The sequence below is a fragment of the Passer domesticus genome, chromosome 3, assembly GCF_036417665.1.
Source record: "Passer domesticus isolate bPasDom1 chromosome 3, bPasDom1.hap1, whole genome shotgun sequence".
NCBI lineage: Eukaryota > Metazoa > Chordata > Aves > Passeriformes > Passeridae > Passer > Passer domesticus.
In genome coordinates this window covers 19,512,374-19,535,683 of record NC_087476.1, presented here as the reverse complement: position 1 = coordinate 19,535,683, position 23,310 = coordinate 19,512,374, and the positions used below count along the sequence as shown (strand labels likewise).

The 23,310-nt window shown below is 36.0% G+C and overlaps 1 protein-coding gene and 1 long non-coding RNA gene across 8 annotated transcripts in view; both read left to right on the top strand.

Moving 5' to 3' along the window:
* The window catches only part of SNTG2 (syntrophin gamma 2), a 223,374-nt gene that overhangs the window by 139,643 nt on the left and 60,421 nt on the right, over positions 1 to 23,310 (top strand). For all 6 annotated transcript variants that reach the window (XM_064412049.1, XM_064412053.1, XM_064412052.1 and 3 more), the window contains 3 exons: positions 4,813 to 4,940; positions 15,431 to 15,560; positions 21,774 to 21,812. In XM_064412049.1, the coding sequence (XP_064268119.1) occupies positions 4,813 to 4,940; positions 15,431 to 15,560; positions 21,774 to 21,812 (297 nt within the window). The remainder of the gene's footprint in view (positions 1 to 4,812; positions 4,941 to 15,430; positions 15,561 to 21,773; positions 21,813 to 23,310) is intronic.
* On the top strand, positions 548 to 3,201 carry LOC135296107 (uncharacterized). 2 transcript variants are annotated; one of them, XR_010358152.1, is made up of 3 exons: positions 548 to 682; positions 1,467 to 1,543; positions 1,756 to 3,201. It is a non-coding gene; the product is annotated as an uncharacterized LOC135296107 (long non-coding RNA). The 2 variants fall into 2 exon arrangements; XR_010358153.1 differs by lacking the exon at positions 548 to 682 and adding an exon at positions 757 to 1,089.

Below are 23,310 nucleotides of genomic sequence, written 5' to 3'. Positions count from 1 at the left end.
GTGAAGAAGTTTTCCCTAATATCTAACCAAAACCCCTCCTGGTGCAATTAAGGCCATTTCCTCTTGTTCTGTCACTTGTTTTTTGAGAGAAGAGACCAACCCCTACTTGGCTACAACCTCTTTTCAGGTATCTGTGGAGAGTGAGTGATAAGGATCCCCAGAGTCCTGCCTTTTCTCCAGCCATTGTCCTTAGTCACCCAGAGTCACCCGGGCTCATGTTCAGCTCTCAGCCAGGACACCCTGGTCCTTTTGCACCTTTCCAGGGACTCTACCCCCAGCCTGCAGCAGTGCAGGGGACCATCATGACCCATGTGGAGGATCTGGCACTTGGCCTTGTTGAACCTCATACGATGGATAGAGTCTGTCCAGATCCCTCTGCAGATCCTCCTCCCTCCAGCAGACAACACTCCCACCCTGCTTGGTGTCCTCTGCAACTGACTGGAGGTACACTTGATCCCCCTCCTCCAGATCACCAATAAAGATGTTAATCAGGACTGGCCCAAATCCCTGGGGATCACAACTTGTGACTGGCTCCCAGCTGGATGTAATTCCATTCACCAGCACTCTCTGGCCCCAGCCATCCAACCAGATTTTACCCAGTGCACCTCTCCAAGCCACGGGTTGCCAGCTTTTCCAAGAGAATGCTGTGGGAGGCAGCAATAAAAGTTTTACTGAAGTCCAGGTAGATAACATGCTCAGCCTTTCTTTCCCTCATCCACTAGGTCTTGTAATTGAAGATCAGGCTGGTCAAGCAGGACCTGCCTTTCCTAAAGCCACTTATAGTGGCTGTACCTGATCAGCTGGTTGTCCTGCATGTGCCACATGGTAGCACTCAGGATGATTGCTGGTCAAAGCCCCACTCAGCCTGACCTTGGATACTGCCAAAGATGGGACATCACTGGCTTTCTGCAAAGCAGACACTGTAATATGAGATTAAAAATACATTTAAAACCAAGCTTAATCCTGCTGAGTAATATGACCCTGAGTATTGCTGATTCCAAGTAAATTAACCCATCTTCAGCCTTCCTGAAGCCCATGTTTAATGAAAAAGCTGTGTCAACTTAAAATAACACTGTGGCTGCTTTCAAGGTAGGGCCCTAGCAGCAGCTGGAAATTAAATTACTAGAAAAGGTTCAGAAAGACTTTCTTCTGATGACATGATATTTTTCTTGCAGAGATTTAAAATCAATGACAGCTTAAAAGTAAGGTAAAATAACTGAGTTTCCCAAACTCTGCAAATTATATGTCACAAAAAGAGGAAAAATTGACAGTCCCAGCCAGCTGGGATCTTTTCTCTTCCTTCCTATGCTCTTAGTGGAAATTTAATTATAGAGGCATGTCTGATTACATCTCCCTGTTAATGGTGGACTTTATGGACTTATTCTACCTCTTGAAAGACTTTTTGGTTGCACCATAATGAGTAGTTACATAGTTGTTTAAGAAAGCACTAATGCACTTGCCTACAGTGTCATTCGTAGGTCAGTGATTGCTAATAGGATACAGTCAGGCCCTTCTCCATGTCAACAGTACACAGCTGTCTCAGGTAGGTAGTGATTATGTGTCATTAAAACTTGATTCTTGTTCACTGTTCTGTCAAAAACGAGATTTTTGTGTTCAATCCATTTCTTAATGGGCAGGTGTTACAAGCAAATTGGCATTAATTGGCAACATTGTTGGTGACCTCAGCAAAAAACTGAAGGTATAAAATGACTGAGAGTATAAAAGCTGTGATTACAGAGATGATCTCTATTTTAGTGCTTTGGAGGAATGATGTGAAGAGTTTTCAAGATGAGCAACAGCAGATGTTTAGTGGAGAAATGCCTTGAAAGTCAGCCAGCTCACTACACTGGGTCAGACCAAAGAACCATCCAGCCAAAAATCTTGTTCCCAGAAGATGCCCTCAAGAGAATGCAACAGAGGAAATACGTACAGTTATTTCTAGGGAATATTTCCTGCACCTCTGGTGACTTCTGACATGGGTGCTTCATGGAGCAGTTGGTTATATAGCCTAAGACATTAATTCCCTGGTTTTATCATATGTCTTTTACTTCTAATCAATACCCCTGCTACTTATGTGAAAATGCCAGGTGAACCACTGGCTTTTAACCCCTTTCTCTGTCATTATTTTTTTACATATCTCAGTCATACAATTCCTCAACAGACCAATGAATCTTTGTTAACCTAATTGTTAAAAACTTACTCTTTTCAAGATCTAAATTTTGAGTTGTAATCACTTGTTCATATCCCATTAGAGTGTGGGAAAAGTTAATATTGTTTTTCTTCATGCGCATTGCTATACATTTATCTACTGTATTTTTAGCAGTTCTTTTATCTCTCATTCAGTATAATGAGCTTCTTCCTCAGCCCTTTCTCTTGTTTTTTCACTTGCTTCCTCCCGAGTTTCTTATTTTTATCCATGTGTTTTGAAGAGGATATATCAAGAAATCTCAGTTTGAATTGTTAATAGATTACAGGTTAAATAGAACAAAATAGCTGCTGGTCCTATGATAGTATTTTGTTTCTATGCAATGGTCTTACAGACATATGTATTCCCTGTTTTGTCCTTAAGAAGATGAAAAGGGGTAATTCCAACTTTACGCTCTACCATAAAGTCGTTAGTAGAGTATGGCTTCAAAAAAATACATATTTGAATCTTAGACTAGATTGACACCTTCATACACTTTTGCTGTTCTTGGCCATTAATGTTCAGATCAAGCAGCAGGGTTTCTGCAGGTATAAGTAGTTTGGAACTGTGGGAAAAAATAAATAATTCTTTCTATTGTTTTTCAAATATCAAATCTTTGAAATTGTCTGGGAAAGACCCATTTGCTTTAGGAATTTACAGCAGTTTTAACAGTTTAGCATTTTGACATGAATATTTCTGTGCTGCAGTTTCATAGCTTGGGGTTAATAGATTTTTGACCAAGTGATGGTGGCCAAGTTTCCCCTTCAATTAATTAACCTAATTAAGCTAATGAATAGCTGCAATGTACATTTTCTAAAATTCTAACTTTTACTTCCATTGAGATGCTTTTTCTTTATGCTGATACCCTACTGAAGCATTTGATTGAAGTGTAAGGGACTCAAATGGAAACATTAAACTGCCTATGTGACCTGCTCTTTTTTTTTTTTTTTTTTTTGCTGCCAAATGCTCTTAAATTACCTAGAATATTGCAGAATATTTATCAAGTTGTTCCATAATCTGACAAAACAAGTACAACTAATAGTTCATAAGAAAAATACTTTTATGTATAAATTGTCTAGATGCTTTCTGCATCTTGAGAATTTAGGGGGTTGGAGCAATAGATGATGTTGTTGCAGACATTATGTTCTTTTCTCATTCTTGGATTCAGTGATCATAATCAAGTATTTATATTTGGCTGCAATAAGCTACCTTCTGTTTTATTCCCAGACAGACAATGTTAGATTATGTTGATCCTTTTCAACTTCAGATTGCTTGTGCTTCTGTCAATTATTTTAGTTCATGCAGAATTCTGTAATATGTGTCAAATTCTTAGTTGTGATACTAATAAATTTATTCTAGATTTTAAAGACACCTTAGCCTTTTGTGCCTAATTTCATAAAATAAAATTATTCTGTGGACTTGATTATGAAATACTCATATGCAAAAACACCAGGAGATCTCAGTCAAATGAGCGCTGTATGGTTCTAGGGGATAGCAAATGCTCTAAATGAAATTCCTGTCCCCAAAATAATTGCTGTCTAAAACATTCCTTAGTGTTACCAACCCCAGCAATTTCATTACAAATTTTTCTTTTACTAGGAAATTGTACTTCAGTCATTAAGTCTCAGTCATCCTGTTAGGATGTGAAACTCACTATTTTTATTTATTTAAAGAAGTAAATAGATCAGCCCTTGTTGACTGTAAGAAGGGGCTTTAGGGGGAAAAAATAATCCTAAATCCTTATGAGCAAGAAAAAGAAATGCTTTTTAGTGTGTGTAAGTTTTATGGCTTTTAAACCTCTGGCAGAACAGAACTGAATTTGGGTCATTCTGTGGTTTCTGTGCTTTCATAAATACTCCCCAGTGTTTATTTACAGCTCATATAAAAATAACTAACTTTCAACTCTGTTTTCTACTGGAAAGTTCTCCACACAGTGCAGGATAAAAAATTTTGGTTCAGAAACAGCACAAACACCTAACTTTGACCTAAATATGTATGTCTGTAAATCTTTCTCAACCAACTTTGTGTAAATGTTACTTGTATCTTTATAAAAGAGTGAAATGCTCAACTCTTGCCTTTTTAGTTGAGGCATTTGAAGAAAGGCTTCAAAGATAAAATTTCAAAAGTCATCCATCTATATTATGATAACACAGGAATTAGAATTTTAAATCTACTCTTAAATGATATAAGAGCACAATGCACAAATAAATGTTCTAGTGTTGTATTTAATTAGGATATTATTTATGTACTTTTCTCCGATAATAGAAGGATGCAGAAGAGTTATACAGAACAAATTAATTTAAATTACAAACGTATACTATGCTGCATTTGGAAAGAAAGTGTGACATCTATGACTGAAAACTTTCCTTTCTAGTATCAGTTATTAATATTAACAAAAATTTAGACATGTTTAATGTTAAAGTAGTACTGAAATTGTAGCAGGAGAAAAATATCAAGATGGGTAACATAAGGGGTTTTATTTCTCTACGCCATCCTGAGTTTCTTGAATACTTTTATTGTGATGATTATTCACTTCTGAGACAAACAGACCCCGAGATGCATATTCATGGGTTTTCCACTATATTGTCTTATAAGCTCTCCTACTGTTTCTCATTTATTCTGCACAGGCTCCATCATCACCTTCTTCACCCATAGCTAATGAACCAAAATACGAGAAGCGCTGGCTAGACACCCTATCAGTTCCTCTGTCGATGGCTCGAATCTCGAGGTACAAAACCGGAACAGACAAATTAAGGTTTGTAATCTAAAAGGGGAGGCACTGGGTTAGTTAGCTGTACATAGTGTTTTGCTGTGGATTGTTGGCTTTATAAGAATTGAGTGGAGATATTAAATTCTTCTTATTAAAAGATATGCAGTTCATCTTCTCCTAAGATTAATGGTATTCATGGTGATTATCAAAGATAAGGTAAAGCTCCTACAAATACATTTCTATAATCTGTTGTATCTTGGGAATTCAGTTGGCATCAGCAGCTAGTACAAAGCTGAATCCCCATGTTACGTGAATGAATTTTGAAGCTACTACTATTCCTTCAGTATACCTAATAGGATACCTCTATATTCCCCAATTCTAATATTGTCAATTAACTCTCCTTTTTTTTCATTATAAATGATAACACAGTGCATAATCATCATGCCTGTGCTATCGTGTCATATAGATATGCTTTTATCAGTGTCATATAGAAACTCATATTGATGAGATTTTGGCAAAGTACATGGTACAAAATACTGTATTTTTGATCATAGATTTCTTTTGCATCTCAGAGACATAACTAATGGTTCATAAAGTAACTGTGGAATAGGATGTCAGAGGTTATTTTACTGGGCTTCAGGAAATATGAAAGCAAAAGTAAAGTTTAATAAAGCTTCAATAAATAATATGCTTGAGAAAGTTTAACACATTGCAGCATATATAAGCTTTTTTTGCAAACCATTCTGTGGTACAACTGTCTCAAATTTACCAGTAGTTGTAGGCCAAGCAGTCCATAGTTCTCCATATGTATCAGAACAGGAGTTCATTCACTGTCACTATTTTTCATGGGCTTTATGGGTTGCCCTGCTTTTATTTGCCTTTAATACATATTAAGGAGATAATTGGAAGAATTGAAGAACAAATATACAGGTCACCTGCTAAGAGGAGGTACCAGAAATTCATGTGAATACCTTTCTTGATCTATGCCAGATTTTTTACCGGTTTCCTGAAAATGACCTGAAAATCATTATTTTTCTAGTAGGACAGATATGCTGCTTTAACTTACAGCAATTCATCTTCTCAGGCAGTTGGCAGCTCCTCTCCCAGATTTTGTGTTAAAGCATCACAGGTGAATAATAATAAATTGACCAGAAAATTATAGCTTCTTCCACAGACTTTCTTTGAACCCTTAATTCTCTTCTACTTAGTGTCTCACCACTTCCTTCACCACTTTCTTCCTCCCTACTTCAACTGACAAGTCCATGCTGTCCAGTCTTGTCCAATCTATCACAGACCTCCAACAATTCAAGGCTTAGACATTCAGTGAATTAAGTAAAAAAATCTCAGTGTTCACATTTAGGCATCAACTTATCATCAGTATTCTAGAATCTAAAGGATAAATGGAAGAGGATAGAACATTTAAACCTCTGACTTCAGTTAGCACCCTGATAGTTTGAAGCACTTCCCTTCCTGTTCTGTGCACTTTGCACATTAGATGGAGAAATCCCAAGGGTTTCCAGTTCCCAAGGGAATCCCAAGGGATCCCAGTTCCCAAAAAAGTGGCATGTGCATTTTGAGAATTCTTTGAAGTAAAACGCCTTCAGCTTTGTACTGCGTCTGGTTGAGGTGGAGCTTATCTTCTTTATAGTAGTCCATATGGTGCTTTGTTTTGATTTGTGACTGAAGCAATATCAACTGCATACCAGTATAGTGGTTATTGCTACCAAGGCTTGCACACCATCGAGGCTTTCTCTTTTTCTTGGTCTGCTCCTACACAGTAAACAGACCCAGGGTAGGCAAGAATTTAAGAGGAGGCACAAGCAGGACCAGTGAACCAAACTGACCAAAGGAATATGCCATGCTGTGTAGCATCTGTGCTCAGCAATAAAAACTGACCAGAGAGGGCTTGGGGAAGGCAAGCCATTTCTTGGAGACTGACAAGACATCATTCTGCTTGTGAGAGATAGCGAGTGGTTGCGTTTGCATCTCTTGTTTTGTTGTAATTTAGTCAGTTGGGTTTTTTCCCCTCTTCTGTTTGTTTATTAAACTGTCTTTATTTCAGTTTATGAGGTTTTTTCTTCTTCGTATCCTTTCTGCTATGCCTCTCGAGAGGGCTGGGGGAGGGAATGGCAGTGTGGATGCTTGGCTCCTGTCCCGGGATCAACCCATCACAGATATGTTTTTTGTGTAAGATTTGAGGAAATTAGTGCTTTCAGTTTCAGTCTTGGAGAGACATAGTCTCTTGTGATGTATCTCACTCCCATATATATATTTAGTATTTATTTCATTCTTTAATTATTAGTGGGCTTTTTTGTTATTGTTGTATACACTCTGAAGGAATATGAAATAATGCCATGAAATCTACTGCCATCCCATGATACTTTGCTTCTAAAGTAAGTGCTCCTTGCTTGTTTTGGTGAACCAACAAATCACTTGAGCATTAAAGGGATACTGCCTTGAGGTTAACTGTGGATGAAGCGTTTCCCATCATCTTACTAAAAGTGGGGTTTTTTTGCCTGAAGGACACCAGACTGCTCTTAGCATGTGCTGTGAAATGCATGTATGTATTTTTACTATTATCCAAATTGTATCCTTTTTTTGCATTTCCCCATGTTCATATTCTTCATAGTGTCCCACCTACGTCTTCTGTAATTACTCTCTAAAATCAAATATCTGCCTTGCATTAAATAAAACCTCTGATCAGTCTAGATAAAAATCCCACTTTCAACCATATCTACACATCTCTTGTTCTCTTTTACATTGCAGCCATCAGTCTAAAGCCATTGGAGTGAGCCTGAATTCATTCCCCTGAATGGATCACAGATCAATCCTTTGGACTAATTTCCTAATTTTACCATACCCTGAATATTTATTTGGAGCTTATTTGCATACTTGGGTTGACAGCATGCCTGTTTTTCCTGTACTACATAAGTCCACGAGTCTGTCATAACTTGTAACGTGTCTCCTTCATGTTATTTCTCATAACTTTGTTTTGTTGCAATGCTTCATTATGTTTTTATCCACTAAGTTATTTCAGTTGGTCTTGCAAAGGTGCTCTGGCATCAGAACAGCCAGATTACTTTCTAAGTTAGTATTGTTGAAGTATTGGAACTATCATCTATAGCATCATGCGCAGCTGTGCGCCTTCTCCTCAGCTGGATGGGCTGTATGGAAGGTCTTTTTCCCCTACTTCCTACCTGAATTAAATTAAGAGAGGTCTATACAATTCTTTCTATCAAAAATTACCTATAGTCCATCAGCTTTTGACATAGCTTTTTAAATATGCAAAATATTATGTCTTCTTAAAGGTTATTAAAGATTGTCTATCAGCTCACAGGAAATGCACACTTTGCTTTCTTCAATCCTTCATTACCCTGGCATAAAAACATCTTTTTTACCTGTGGAATTCTTGCAGTTAGATGCAGTAGAACTTAACATACTTTCTTAGAATACTCTGATTTTTAAAAATATGTAGTATTGTTTAGCCTATGTAAAGTACCTGTAAATTCAACTACTCTTGCTGTTCTGATGTGGTAAACTGCCATCTGCCAGTGTGGATAGTTCCTCTGACCTCATCCACTTTACTTCTCCCTGATATTCAAGACTGTTTCATATTTTCAGCATTCTTTTTCTGGTAAGTAACATTCATATAACCTTAGAACAAGAAAAACTTGTCTCTTATAAGGTTGGGCAGAGTCAGATATACACTAAAAGCCCTCTTTTTGTTGCCATTATTTTTTTTAAAATACAGAATATTACAAAGTATGGCATGTCAGCACTTTGCTCAAAATTAATATTTTCATTAGAAATGCCTTACATAGACAGAGTTGTATGTAAGTTGTATGTATGTATGAGTTAGACTGTAGTATACTTTTTAGTGTGCATTAGATCAAATCTGGTCTAATCTAATCATATTAGGCTGTATTATTTCCTTTGTGGTTAAACTGCAGTTTAAATTATTCTGTACTTCGATTGAGTTTTCTGGTAGTTTTGCCAAAAAAAGGCATAATTTCAGCATATCCTTGTGTCATGAGATGGCCAAAATCACATGCATCTCTTTGATTCTTATTTCTTTTTCATGTGAAGAGAAAGACAACTTTCCTCTGGTTTTTCATTTCACTTGACTTTTTATTGCATTTTTCACAGGAAGTCTTTAGACTGTCACTTAAGGACACAAGAATATTTTTTTAGTATATTTTAAATTCTGTTAACACCATATGTATTAACAGAAACAAAACAAAATGGGATAGATATTTTCCTTCCATATAAAGGAATGGCTGAAAATACTGCACACTGGGCATGTGAAATATATTTATCAATATCACAAAACAAAAGCAAAACAAACTTCCACAAACTTTTTTAAAGGAAAGATAAGAAATACCGTAGATATCATTCCTGTTCCCAGTGGAAGATTAAACTTTATATTAACTACTGAAATCACCTTGAATTTGTGCAGTTCACGTTGTTGATATGATTGGAGTCTGCCTGAAGATATTTATACGTGTAGCATGCTAATTAGTCTTTTTGATTAGTTAGCAATTCAACAACTTTTTTATTCCTTTGCCTTTATTATATAAAATACTGCTTCTGTTATTCTAAAATTCTCACTAATCCTTCAAGGTAATTTTTCTCTGTAAGAAGTAAGGTAATATAAATGTCGTGAGAATGCTATTGTTGTGAATACTCTTAATTGCTAGTTGGCAACAGAAATGTTTTTTGACTGATGAGGATTGAATTGGTCAATAAATGTGATGTAAGTTCAACAGAGAAATAATATCAGTAAGTTTTTCTCACCCAAAGGAATTTGTGGTTCATATTATAGTTTGGGGTGGGTTTTTTCATTTTTTTTAAGGTAGAAAACTAAAGATAGGTAGTCTTTTAGAAGGTGGGGAACACAGTTCATGCACTGTAGTTTTTCATTTTTGTTATGGAATTGTTATTTGGGGAAATGCAGAGAACTATTTTTAGTCCTCACAGCTGATACTGGTAGTAATGCATAATAATATTTATACATTGTTTTGACAGATGTTTTAATTAAAGGTACAATATCTATAACATCTTGCACATTATGAGTTTAGAGACTGAAGAAAAAATGCTTATTTTGAATATGGGAGACTGAAATAGTGAGTGGAATGAAAGTAATTCACGCCCAGTAGCTATGAGCCCAAGTATCTATGATGTCAATTACAAAACAACCTAATTAGATTTAGATGTTATTTTCTATTTCTTGGTATTCTGACCATTGCAATTACTCCAAAGTATTGGGTTTTTAAATTTTTTTAATGCATTATGTTAATTTGTTTCCTAACAGATTTTTTCTGAACAATGTTATTTTCCATTTATCATTTCGTAAGTTAACAATATGCCTTTAATTAGATAAATTAATCGAAAATTAAGACATTGAAGCATAATCTCACTGAGTTACTGAATGAACTTTATCACAATTTTCTGATAAATCATTTAGAAAATATTTGTAGAAGCATAAATGTCTGTGTTTCTTCAGTTATCTTATTTGGTTGCTACAAGTGTCATGAAAAGTTACAGTACTGGAATAAAAATGTTCCCCCCAAAACCACAAACATAAAATGCAATCCAAGTTTATGTTTAATGTTTTGATATCTTCTGAGCTACGTAGTTTCTGTCAATAGTCCAGTTATATGGGCACATTTAAACATTTTGTAAGGTACGAGGTTCTGTGACATTTACAATACAAAATCCCATTACTTCTAACATGACATTTCAAAGAGATTAAGTAATTCAGATCCTTCCTTTTGGAGAATTTTGGAGAATTTCACATCTACCCATAATACTTAAAACTTCAGTCTAAGTAGATATTCTAGCAAGAGGGCTGTGTAGTGTTACAAACAAGCCACAAGAAGATGTTGTAACAAAAGCAATATTAACTAACACAAACATCAAAAAGTCATACAAACAGGAGTGAGTACTGAGTCAAGACCTGGGAAGAGGCAAAGCTGATTAAATACGTCTGTCTGTATCAGCATGGTAGTAAAGATAAATGAGTTGCAGTCAAGCATACATCTGGATTTTTGTAGAAGAATCTGTATAATAAAATGCCTATATAAGTCTAAGAAAGATGGTTTCACATGCCACACATACTAAAAAATGTAATATAAATATATGCTTTGCTGGAATCCTTAGCCTCCAATAAAGTAAAAGTTCATCTCTTCCCATTTCAGCTGGCACTGAAAATACTTTTTATCTTAGAAAAGTCTTTGAATTTAACACCTCTATAGTAGCAAACTGCTTGTATGGAAAATTTTCTTACTAATATTAATTAATAGTACTTGTTTAAAGGCATCAATTTCAAGAAGAGAACCTAAAGTCTACCAATGCTCATCTGTTATTCTGACTGCCATGCTCACAAAGATAGGGTTTCTTTTATTACAAGAAACTAATGCCATAAACAAACTCCAGAAGAGACCAGACATGCAGATCTATTAATCATTTCACCATGAAAGTGAGATAGAAAGACACTGAGTATGGAAAATGGTGCCTCATGCTCCTTAGCAGAAATGCTTGAAGGAAACAAATTTACAGGTAGGGAGACAAATCTCAAAGTAAGAAATGTGATGGAAATGCAACACAAATTTCTAGTATTTAGGAAAGGCATCTATTCATTTCTTGCTCTAGTTGGAGTAGTCAGCAGCATAACTTCAGTAATAGAAGATACAGAAATTTCCTCTGTCTGTGTTTTAAAATCATCTTAAGGCCTCAGGAAAAATAAATACAAACCAACAAAGAAAATAAAAACCCTACAGCAACTTTATAGCATCTTGAAACCTTTCAAACTTATTATTTGGTATTAAATTGAAAGCTCCTCCTTGACAGCTAACAGGAATATGTGCTTTGTTGTGTCTCTTTTTCTTTTCTTTGTTTTGAGGAAATGACAGAGAGAAATGCATGTCATTTAAGCCTATAGGATTTATTTTCTCGTGAATTTCGGTGCCATCTTGGTGCTTGCTTTGATTGTTTCACTTAAAACAAAAGCCTCAGGATTTATTTTGTTAAGCTCTTATTTTTAGTTTGGATATCTGTTTTTACTTGTAGCCTTCTGTACACTATGCTTTTCAGAACACAGTGTGGTACACAGAACAATATCAATATATTATGGGATCTTCAGAGAAAACCTTTTGTAACTGAAAGCAAGAAAAAATCATAGCAAAATTGATTAAGATTCAGGGCAAAAACACTGTCTTACTACCATAGACTTCGTGACTGGCATATGTAAACTTTGAAAAGCACTGGCTGGTTTTTATTTTGTAATTTACACTGAACTGCTTTCTGGTAAAACCACCTTCCTGCCAAGCCAGCACAGTGGGGACAGCAGTGCCCCAAAGGTCTCAGTCTTGTGTGCCAGGTAATGTGACCACCACTGGCACATTAGAAGCCTTGAACCAGCCTGAGCCCTGGGAAGAGAATGTGCTGGTGTCAGTGTGCTGGAGCAGGGGAACAAGCTCTGCAGGCAGACTCCCCAGTGAACAGGAGTCAGCTGAGCACAGGTTCAGTGGTGAAGTCCCATATAGGGGCTGTGTTAGCAATAACATAGTCAACAAGTCAAGGGAAATCGTTGCTCTCATCTCACTTGAGGCAGCTTCCTCTATGTCCAGTTTTGGTCCTCCTGTGGAAAAGATCTGTATTTTAAGAAAGTTAGTGAGGAGGCTGGACTAGGGGTCTTGCAGGATCTCTCATACCCTATTTGATTCTGTGCAAATATCATGTTAGTGAAGTGTTGGATCTCTAGATGAATACTGAATATTATTAACTGTCTGTAATTGATCACCACATTTAAAAAAAGATAACAGGACTTTTAGTGTAATCCATTCTATCACCAGCACCATATTTCAAATTATTAAATACTCAGTAATTTTTATAATGAAATTTGGTTTTTTTTAGTTTTGATTGCCTGCTTCGGTTGCATGAATTGTTAACCAAGAAGTTTCCTTCTGTGCTCTTTCATCAGCCAGTTAAGTGACCTCATGCCACTGGGATAAGGCATTCAGGTCTTTGTGTGTCTGCAGAAGCTGAGTTAGTATCTAGACACCCTGTGGTTCCATGGAGAGCACATACTATTGCCTGGCTCTCTTAAATGCTCTGGACAGCCCTCTTGCTGTGTAAGAATCCTAGCATCTTAGCTTTGATATTTGAATGGGATATCTAAGGTGGGCATTGTGAAGGGCTTCTCCTCACTGCATTAAATTAAGTCTGTTTCCAGGCACCAGTGTGTATCAATGCACAAGATCTGACAGATTTTCACTGTCTCAGTGGGATGTTGAGGAGATCATACCATAAGTCACTTCATTACAGCATTGTTGGGATCTTTGTCAGAACCTTAGGTAAAAAGAACAATATGTTTGTTAGGTGATTATTTTACTCAGTTTATTGACGGCAATAAAAGGATTTTTTTTTAATCTTGTCTTTCTTTCTGAAGAGGTGAAAGATTACTGAAATGTGACACAGAATTATGCCATTGCCATCAAGTTTTAGTAGTTCTTATGATAACTCAATTATGAAAGAAAAATGGACAATAATCTGATAACATATCTAAGTCATCAGGCCAAGCATGTTAAATTTTGCAAACAGCAGATATAATGCTTTACAACTCCTTTAAAAGCAAAGCATCTCACTGTTCTAGTTTGAAAGCAAAACAAGTGAGAGACTGTAAGTCAGGAATACAGTTTATTAGGAAAAGGGAGAAAAAATCCCAAAATACATACAATAATACAAAAGAAAAACCACTGTTAGGGTGGTAGTAGCCATCCAGATGAAATGGTCTTGTCGAAGTGGCGATCCTGTAGAAAAGATGTGGTAGCTCTTGTCTTGTGGAAACCAGAGGGTAAGGGCAGTTTGTTCTGCCTGCAATCCCAGATTACATCCAGGTGGGGATGCTTAGCTCCTCCCCCCTGGGCAGAGCATCTCACAAGGGGCTGATATTATTCTGTGAGTCATGGGGTGGGTCCTTGATTGCCCATTAAACTGAAATGGCTCCCCAAGGGAGTTATCTCTGGGTCATATGGCAGGACAGTGATGGGCCCGTTAACAGGACATAAAGACAAAACAATGCCTCTCCTGGTTTCAGCAGCTCTTGAGGATGGGAAGAGATTACAACTTTATATTGTAAGCTAGGACACTCACATATATCTATTCAGATACATTGTTTTCTTTATATTGTGTATGATGTGTCATTTATATTACCTTTTCTAGCAAGTATATAGAGTTCAGTATTCATGTTCACCATCAAACTCCCTACAAATGACAAAGGTTAGGTTAGTAACTTTTTCACTAAGTCAGGAATTAATAACTGTCCATTAACCTCTATATGTCATTTTGAATGTTGACATATATCATCAATTAAGTAGTAGATGGCTTCACTTTGGATCAGAGAACTCTAGGAAGACTCAGCAACTTCACAGAGGAGTATTCTGATTCGGTAGTTGGCTTTCTTCTAGGTTGGTACCAGAAATAGGACAATATAGCATATAAGTAAAAATATCTCATTTACGAATGTAGAAGGTAGTGGTGATGTTCTCCATATTATACAGAAAATGAACACACACACAATCATTGAGAAAATTATAATTGTCTTTCACAATAATATATAACTAAAATCTAATTCTCCTGGCAATCATAGGCATTTAAATAATCTGGTTATCTTTGTGAAGTTTCGTTACTGCAACTATTGTGTGTCACTTTTTTAAAATTTAGACCAGTGTACTTCCATGCCTCTACTTAAAACACTTTTGTTGTTTCTATAGGAAAATTTTAAGAGTTAAAAAAGCGTATCCTACCAGCATTCAGATGCAGGGGATTTTAGAGGTACATAGGCAGTGCCTAACTTACTGCAGATAGTGAGGAATGGAAAGCATTGGCATTTGCAGAGAAAAGTCGCTATAAACACATAAAAGTTGCATTAAAAGTTAATAAAATGCAGTTGCACATTGGCCTGTGCCAATGCTGTTTTGAGAAGACTATTTAAGGAAAAATTTTGAAGAAACTTCTAAGAATGTTTTTCAAATTCCTATGACATAAAAGTGCTTGAAGTAAGCATTGCTTTGAATGCTACATAAAAAAAGTTTAGGAATCCAACAAATGAAAGCTAGGCAAAACAGTGCTTTGAATCTTCATACATTCTTAGTAAATGAAGCCAAAATGCAATAAATAAAATTGGCGTTTTGGTTTAAAAAAACCACTATGGTTTTGTTTTTTTTTCAAAAAGACCCAATGCATATTTCCTGAATATACTACCTTATGTTCAATAATTATGAACAAAATATGTATACCCAGGGGAAGTAAATCATCAACACAGGTATATATTGGTACAGAGAAAGTACTTATTGTATCTTTTGCTCTTGGTACTGCCCTATTATACTTGGTTTTATTGCCTTTCTATTGATTGGTAAATTAAACACTCAAAAACTTGTCAAAAGGCATAAAAATCACTTGAACACTGATAAATATTGGGCAGTTTCCAAAAACTGACATATCTTCCTTTACGGATATATTTCTTCTTACTGCAGATCTAATGCATTTGAAGTGCTGGCACTCGATGGAGTTAGTACTGGGATACTTCAGTTTTATACAGCCCAGGAGAGTGCTGACTGGCTGAGAGCAATGTCAACTAACATCAGTGATTTGACACTTCAAAATGTATGTTACTTTCTGCATATTTTCTTGTTTATGCTATTGTAAAATTATTTCTAATTTTCAAAGGATAAAAAACAATTCACCTTTAAGTACAATATATAAAATGCTTGTGTATGGGGAGGAAAAGGAGAAAGGACAACACAGGGAGAGGTTGCCTGATCAAAAGAATCAAGAAGTTTTCAAGGCTTGCGGTGTTAGCATAAAACAGAAACCAGTAGAAAAACAGATTATATTTATAATTTTAAATATTTTTAGGGCAAAATATGTATCAATACTGGTCATTTCACAGAGCTTTAGATGTGACCAAATATTTAATTTTCACATTTTTGTAGTTAAAATATGCTTGAAATTAGCATTTGTTGATTCTGAAACAAGCATGCGAAAATTCTATAGGTAGTGAAGTATGATTTACTGAGACTTACTGGAGACAGTAATTTTACATCTCTAAGTTGTCTAACAGTTGATTTATTTAAGGCCACATTATTCCATTTCACTTCCTAGAAGTATAAAGATGCTTATGCTATTTTAAGTTACTCCTGTAAATTAATAAGTAAAAATTGCCTTTGCAAGCAGAAGTATTAACTAATCCCCAGAGAAACAGAAAATTACTATTTGGACAACACATTTATTATTCTATCAAAGAGCAGCTAAAAACATTGATAATTATGGAATTAACTATGAAGTTAAATAGGGAACTCAATAATGTACAATTTTGAAAGTATATTTGTCTTTAAGAAATGATAAAATTCAGTGATGAAAACAAAATAGCACAGCTGTCCCTGAAAGAATTTCCTATGGAGGTTTTGATCTTTTCTTTCTCTACATGTGCAGAGTCTATTAACTTCTTTCATAAATTATGATTTAGTAGCCTGACTTTTATTTGTGCTTTGTACTCTAAATGAACTGTTGTTTAGGTCTCCAGATTATATTGTGTATAATTTGTATTAGATTTTAACATAAATCTTTAAGTCTGTTTGTTAAAACAGACTTAAAATTTAATTTGTTTTCCTAGTCTTCAAAAGCTACATAAATCACATTTGATCATAGTAGTTCATTTATTCCATTAATTATTTTAAAATATTCAATTGCTTAAACAATCTCTATGTCAAAATCATTTTTGCTTATGACGTATTCTTTTAAAATACTATTTAGTGAGTCACATAATGTACAGGGTATTATTATCTAATAATTCTAAGAAAGTGTATGGTAATATTTCTAGAGCAATTCCAATTCATAGTTACTAAACTTCTTTTTTTTCTTTCTTTCTAGAGAAATTCACTGAATAAAAGCCACTCTAATGATATAAGTGAATAAGAATAAAAATAAATGCAGGCATCTTTTGTTAGTCATAGGGTGCTAGTCAGTTTTTTTCAAAGGACTATATGCAGTAATTATGTGTCCTGACACAGTATCTTCACTGTGCTGCAACCTGTCAGCAGCAATATTTTATTATAAACTGAGTGCTTTCTTAGTCTTCTCCACTATCTATTACTAGTGAATTCTGACAACAAAGTAGTCCATCTGGTGTTCAAATGCCTGGCTGTTCCCAGGAAGTGCCTGAGAAACAACAGTCATGATGAATATCCATGTTTTGTGTTCTTGGTGAGTTACAAAGTAAACTCTATGCAGCTCATATGAGAAGCATGTAAACCTTTTTCACTTGCACAGTAGTTTTACAGGTTTTGTCAGGTGTGCAGCCTGTGGTACAGCTGGAAAGGTCAGGCCAGAGCATTTATTCAATTACTGATCTTCAGAAGGGAAGATGCACTAGTCAGTGAGAATTCCTTTTGTTGCAAACTATTTTTAAGACAGGGATTGAGAGGCTGGAGTACAGCAGAAGGCTGGATGACTCTGCCTCGGAGCAGCCAGAAAACACAGACCACCCTCCACAGTGCTTAGGATAGGGCCTTTGAATCAGGCTTCTTGGAAGTCTATTTGGAATTCTTTTGATTACCTTAGTCTTATAATGTCAAAAAATTATTCTTTTCTTATCATACCTCTGACACTGACATTGGGGACTGAATCTGCAGTTCCTTCGGAGCTGCTTCCTTGTTTCTGCATTTCTACACTTCTGTAAAGTGTCTCCCCATTCTCCAGGACCAAAGATAATCACTACTCAATCAGAAATTGTTTCAGAGACCTCCTTATCTGGTTATGGGTTATTTTCATGAGTACTTGCTGACTCAAAGTTCAGTTGCCTCTCCTAATAATTAAACTATGGAAATTAATTACTAGATACATGGCCACCATGAACTTTTTTGCTAACACTGTTGGCATAATGTCAGCATTCTTACCTGAGCTATTACTAAGTTTTTAAGCAATATTTACCATTATTCATGTTTTACTTCCACACATTTTTACATTTTGTTTTGCTGGTACTTTTTTCATGACTTTAGCAACTTTTCTCGCACCTTAGTAATTCTTACTTAAACTGTGCCTATCTGTGTTACTCTTATATACATTTTTTGTCCTACATATTTGCATGAAATTTTCAATAATTTCTTTTAGAATTTTAGTTCTTAAAAGCTCCTAGTAGGGATTAATTGTTTTTGTAGAGTGCACCCAATCTTTCTTGTATCATTTTACCCTAATATGCTTTTTTTTTTTTTTTTTTTTTTTTTTTTTTTTTTTTTTTTTTTTTTACCCTAATAAAGTCATGTTCAGCAGCTCTTTGTCAGATCTCCTGCTGATGCCAGGAGACAGTTCTAGTGTAGGTAGTGCAAAAATAGCTCTGCCACAATGTGACACTTCTACTAATGTCAGACTGCTCTTTTGAAGTACTACTGAAACATCTAACTTCTATACAAAGGCAAGCTCTCTGGGGATCAAGTGTGTAGGAGGAGTCATCCACAGTGGAGATATGAGAAGTTGTCACTGCACAGGAGTGCTGCCCCTGTACATATTTAGAGAGTGTTACTTGGTAGATGAGAAATAATGATTCTGGAACCAGCCTGGACTTAATTCTTAGATGACAGAGGAGCACAGGGAATGCTGCAATGTGGAGAAAAATGTGTCTTTTCAGCCTACATTGCTGATACATGCTTTGTATGCTTAGCTCAGAAAATCTCCTAGTTACAGTCAGTTTTACAAGCAACATGTGTTTCTGAGGACCCTTGCCCCAAATTATTCATCTCTCTGTACGTATTCTGTTTTTTCACATCCTTTTCTGCCATCATGAAACTACCCTATCATCTTCCTTTGTGATTCAATCCTCATTTTCAATATTCTCAAAGCTTTTTGCATTTATCCTTGGCAGAAGTAAATGCAGGTGAATCAGCACATCACATTTATTTCTTTGTACACCTCTTTTCTTGCAAAGGAGGTGCAGTTGAAGAAACTGAGGGAAGAGGGGTAACAGAAACTGGCAGTGAATCTTCCATGATGAAACAAGAAGTCCAGGAAATGAATTAATCTGCCGGTGCTTCTCACTGCTCCTGTTCTTAATTTGTTCAGCTGAAGGGTTCTTTGTAGGCTGAAGTGACAGTGCTGTAATGGCTATGACTTTTTAGGAGAAAGGTCTTTGGAATAATTGATATTTCTCTCTCTGCTTTTCAACATTCAGATTGACAGCTATAAGATATATGCAGGTTTTCTCATGGATCTTAATTATTGTCTTTGAAATATAGCACTGAGCATAACTTCAGTCATAATCAGTAGAAGCACCTAAAGGTAATGCTGTTAGTTCATTTACATTATAGAGATTTGTTTCTTATATATAAAACTTTCTCAAGGTTTTGTGTTTTTTCACAGTAAATTCTAATGGTGTTATTTTTAAAAAAATTAAATAAATGAGTAGGTCGTAAGCAGGTCAGAGAACAAGTTATGATGCTCTTGTTCCACTTTAAACATTATTTATGATTTTTATAAATCATTCCAGCAGTTTCATTGGAGGATGGCAGAAACATAACATTTGATATTAAAGTAGGGTTATTAATCCAGATCACATTTATGCCCGTGACATCTTTTTTAATTGTATATGTCATAGTCTCTAAACCTTCTCTTTTATTTCTTCATGTAAACACCTATCGGGGGATATTTTGTATTGCAGTTGTGTGGAATGTCTGTTGTAATAGGGAGAGATTTAAGAAATATGAGCTTTAAACATGCATTAAAATAAAAAAGAATTTTGAGATCTTGCTTTCTTTACACAGCAGATTGTGGGGTACATGTAGATGGAAACAAAATCCTTGTGTGTAGGAAGCAGTATACAAATTCAACTGCCTCAATGATTATACAAACAATTCTATTCCTATGGTGAGAATGCATAATATTTCTTCACTGCTGTTTTTTTATTGTTTTAAAAAAGCAAAATTTCTAATTGAAAGTACCACAGTTCAAACTGTAGAGGTTGTAAAGGGAAGTCAGTAAGGGTAGGACACACGTGCCCTAAACTTGGACAAGTAATAAGTAGCTACGAAAACATAGGGGCCTGTCAAGGTCCTTCACTGTTTTCTTGAAAGACAATAAAGGTATATTATATGTGAAATAAATCCCAGCCTGAGAGGCATTTAGATTTAGGTAAATGGTTTTGAATAATTTTAGTTCCTGCCCTGTATGTATCCATTTAGAACAGAGCGTAGGAATTATAATTTGCTTAATAATTCCTTTTCCAAGTAGCCTGCAGTCTTTGCAGACCCAGTTTTTTTGTTCTAATTCTCCTGCTGTGTCCAGCTCACATTTCTATATTGCAGTGCTGAGAGCTCATGCAGTGCCAGCAAAGTAAATGTATCCCATTGGTATTCCTGCCTGTCTGCACCAGCTGTGGAGACACGTGAAGGACACATGTGGTGCTGGGTGAAGTGAAGTGTTTGTACTTCTCAGACCCATGACACTGAGATGTAATGTGATATAGAAGCAGATCTTTCTCCTCTCCCCACAGCTACATCAGGGCTGCAGCCATCCTGCTTTGAATAGGGAATGAGTTGCCTGTACATGACAACTGTGGAGTCCAAAGCATTCTTCCCTACTATCCTTACCAATGAGAATCTGAGCTGGTTATTAAGGTTAATAAGCTCTTCAAAATATTCTACCTGCTTGTGCAGAAAACCTTCATAGCCAGGCTGACACACTTTTTTCCAGGCACATCTGAACCTCTTTACTTGCACTAGTTTGTGCTATAGTAATCTTATTATTGGGTATGGTTTTGGACACTTGGAAGGAAACTATATTTTCTGTGTGTTTAATATGACTTTTCTGGAATTACTTTGTGTATGTATTTGTGTCTGAGGCACAGGAGAAAGGTTGGACTATGTTATGGGCAGGGTGTATCAGCATTTCTACTGACATTGAAGAATTCCAGGTGACTTTCATTATGTCCTGCACAACTCTTCTAGTAGGAATAAACCCACCACCAAATCTGACTAGTGACTGCTTCCTTCTGCAACACTGGCCATTTCACCAAGTTGTTTTAACCAAGTTACAGAGTGAGGTTCTTGAGTTCCAGCTGGTTTGTTACTGATCGAGCCCTGTGGGCACCAAGAAGCTTTTTGACAGCAAGGTCCTCTGCAAGTCTCATCAATTCTAGGACAGTTTTCAGCTTACTCCTAACATGTAGGGAAAACTGATTTTCCACTCTAATATATTTATTTCTAAATTCTTATCTACACTTAATAAAATTGCACTTCAAAAAATGTTACACTTCAAAGAAATATTTGTGTATGATATATGTCAGTATTTGACCACCACTCATATGTGCAAACTATGACTGCCAGAAAAAAGTCAAAATTATCAAAACTTTTCATTATCTAAACAAAGAGGAAAAACTTTGTCTTGAAGAGTAAACCAAGAAGAAAGCCCATGAAATTTTCATTTCATCTTTAAATACATCTTATACTCTATGGTCATCATTTCACAAGGACTTAATTACAGATGTCATTTAAGAATCTGCTTAAGCAATTTTTTAACTGAGACCTAAGTGAGATGTCTACAGAACAGTATAGTATTTCACTCAGATTGGCAAAGTTAAATTCATAAATGCAAATCTTTATGAGGTATTTAAGGAAAACTGATTGAAGGCTTTTGTCTCTCAAGTCTTGGTTTTGCAAATTTGCTATAATAATAAAAATCTAGTATTTAAGCACTGAATGATAACATTTCTTACAAATATAATTTGTAAGTATTAATATAGTATTCAATAACTTAGTCAATGATAATTGCTTTACAGAAACTCTTCAGCATATTAATAATTCAATGTGTTCTTCCTTTTCTCTTTCATAGATGAAAATGGCAAATAAATGCTGTTCTCCCTCTGACCAGGTAAGATTTCCATTATGTTATCCAATTTTTTTAATTTGTGTGATTACATTGTTGGAAAATTTGTAGAGCTTGCATATACACATCTAGTCAGTTTTAAAACTGATCTAGTCTAGTGGATGGACTGCAAGATCAGTGATGGGAGTGCAAAGTCTATCACACTGTAAGTAAAGATCAGATTTGTGACCACTTCAGGAACCTGAACAAGTCTATGGGACCCGATGAGATGCATCCCAGAATCCTAAGAGAACTGGCTGATGTAGTTGCCAAGCCACTCTCCATGATGTTTGCAAAGTCATGGAAATCAGGTGGAGCCCCTGGTAAGAAGTAGAGAGGAAACATTGCACCTGCTTTTAAAATGGATAGAAAGGAGGAACCCAGGAACTACCAACCTGTCAGCCTCATCCATGTTCCTGGGAAAATCAAAGAACAGATCCTCCTACAAGTTGTGATAATACACTTGAAGGGCAGGGAGGACTTGGAGAGCAGAAAACCAACTGTGTCCTGGGCTGCATCAAAAGTAGAGTGGCCAGCAGGTCAGGACAGGTGATTCTGTCCCTCTGCTCTTGTGAGACCCCTCTACCTCTGCATCCAGCCCTGGGGCTCCAAAACAAGAAGGACATGCTCTAACAGATGCAGAGGAGGGCCACGAAGATCATCAGAGGGATGGAATACCACTCCTATGAGGAGAGACTGGGGGAGCTGGGGCTGTTCAGCCTGGAGAGGGGAAGGCTCCAGGGTGACCTTATTGCAGCCTTTCAGTATCTAAAGAGTGCCTATAAGAATGACTGGGACAAACTTTTAACAGAACTTATTGTGATAGGACAAGAGGTACAAATTCTAAACTGAAAGAGTGTTGATTTAGTTTAGCCATAAAAAAGAAGTTTTTCTTACATTAAGGGAAGTAAAGCACTGGCAAAGGTTGCCCAGAGAGGTGGTGCATGCCCCATCCATGGAAACATTCAAGGTCAAGTTAGTGGAGCTCTGAGCAATCTGATCTATTTGAAGATGTGCCAGCTTTTTGCAGTGGGGTTGACCTCTGTTACATTTAAAGCTCCCTTCCAACCCAAACTGTTCTATAATTCTGTGATTTAATTGCTTTCTTTGTCATGGCTTTTAATTATTAATTAAACCAATATGAAAAAGAGGTGATTATGAATGCCAGGGGAAAAGGTATTGGATTTGGATATCTTTTATTGGATTAACTGTCTACTGCAAGTGCTTTAGTAACCATTCAAAGTTTTTTTCCTTATCAGTTTGGGCAAACATAATGAATTCAGTTGAAAAAAAATAGACATACTCTCCCTCAATTTTCAAAAAGTTTTGGGACAGTTATACAAATACATACATATCACTAGATACGTAATTTATTTCCTAAATTAATAGGCTAGTCTCCACAAACTGCCTAAATAATCCGAGCAGAAACGTATTCCGTTCCAGAGACTGTTCAAATGTGAAACTTGGTATCAGTGCTTTAAATCTTTTTTTAGAGGAGTCATTT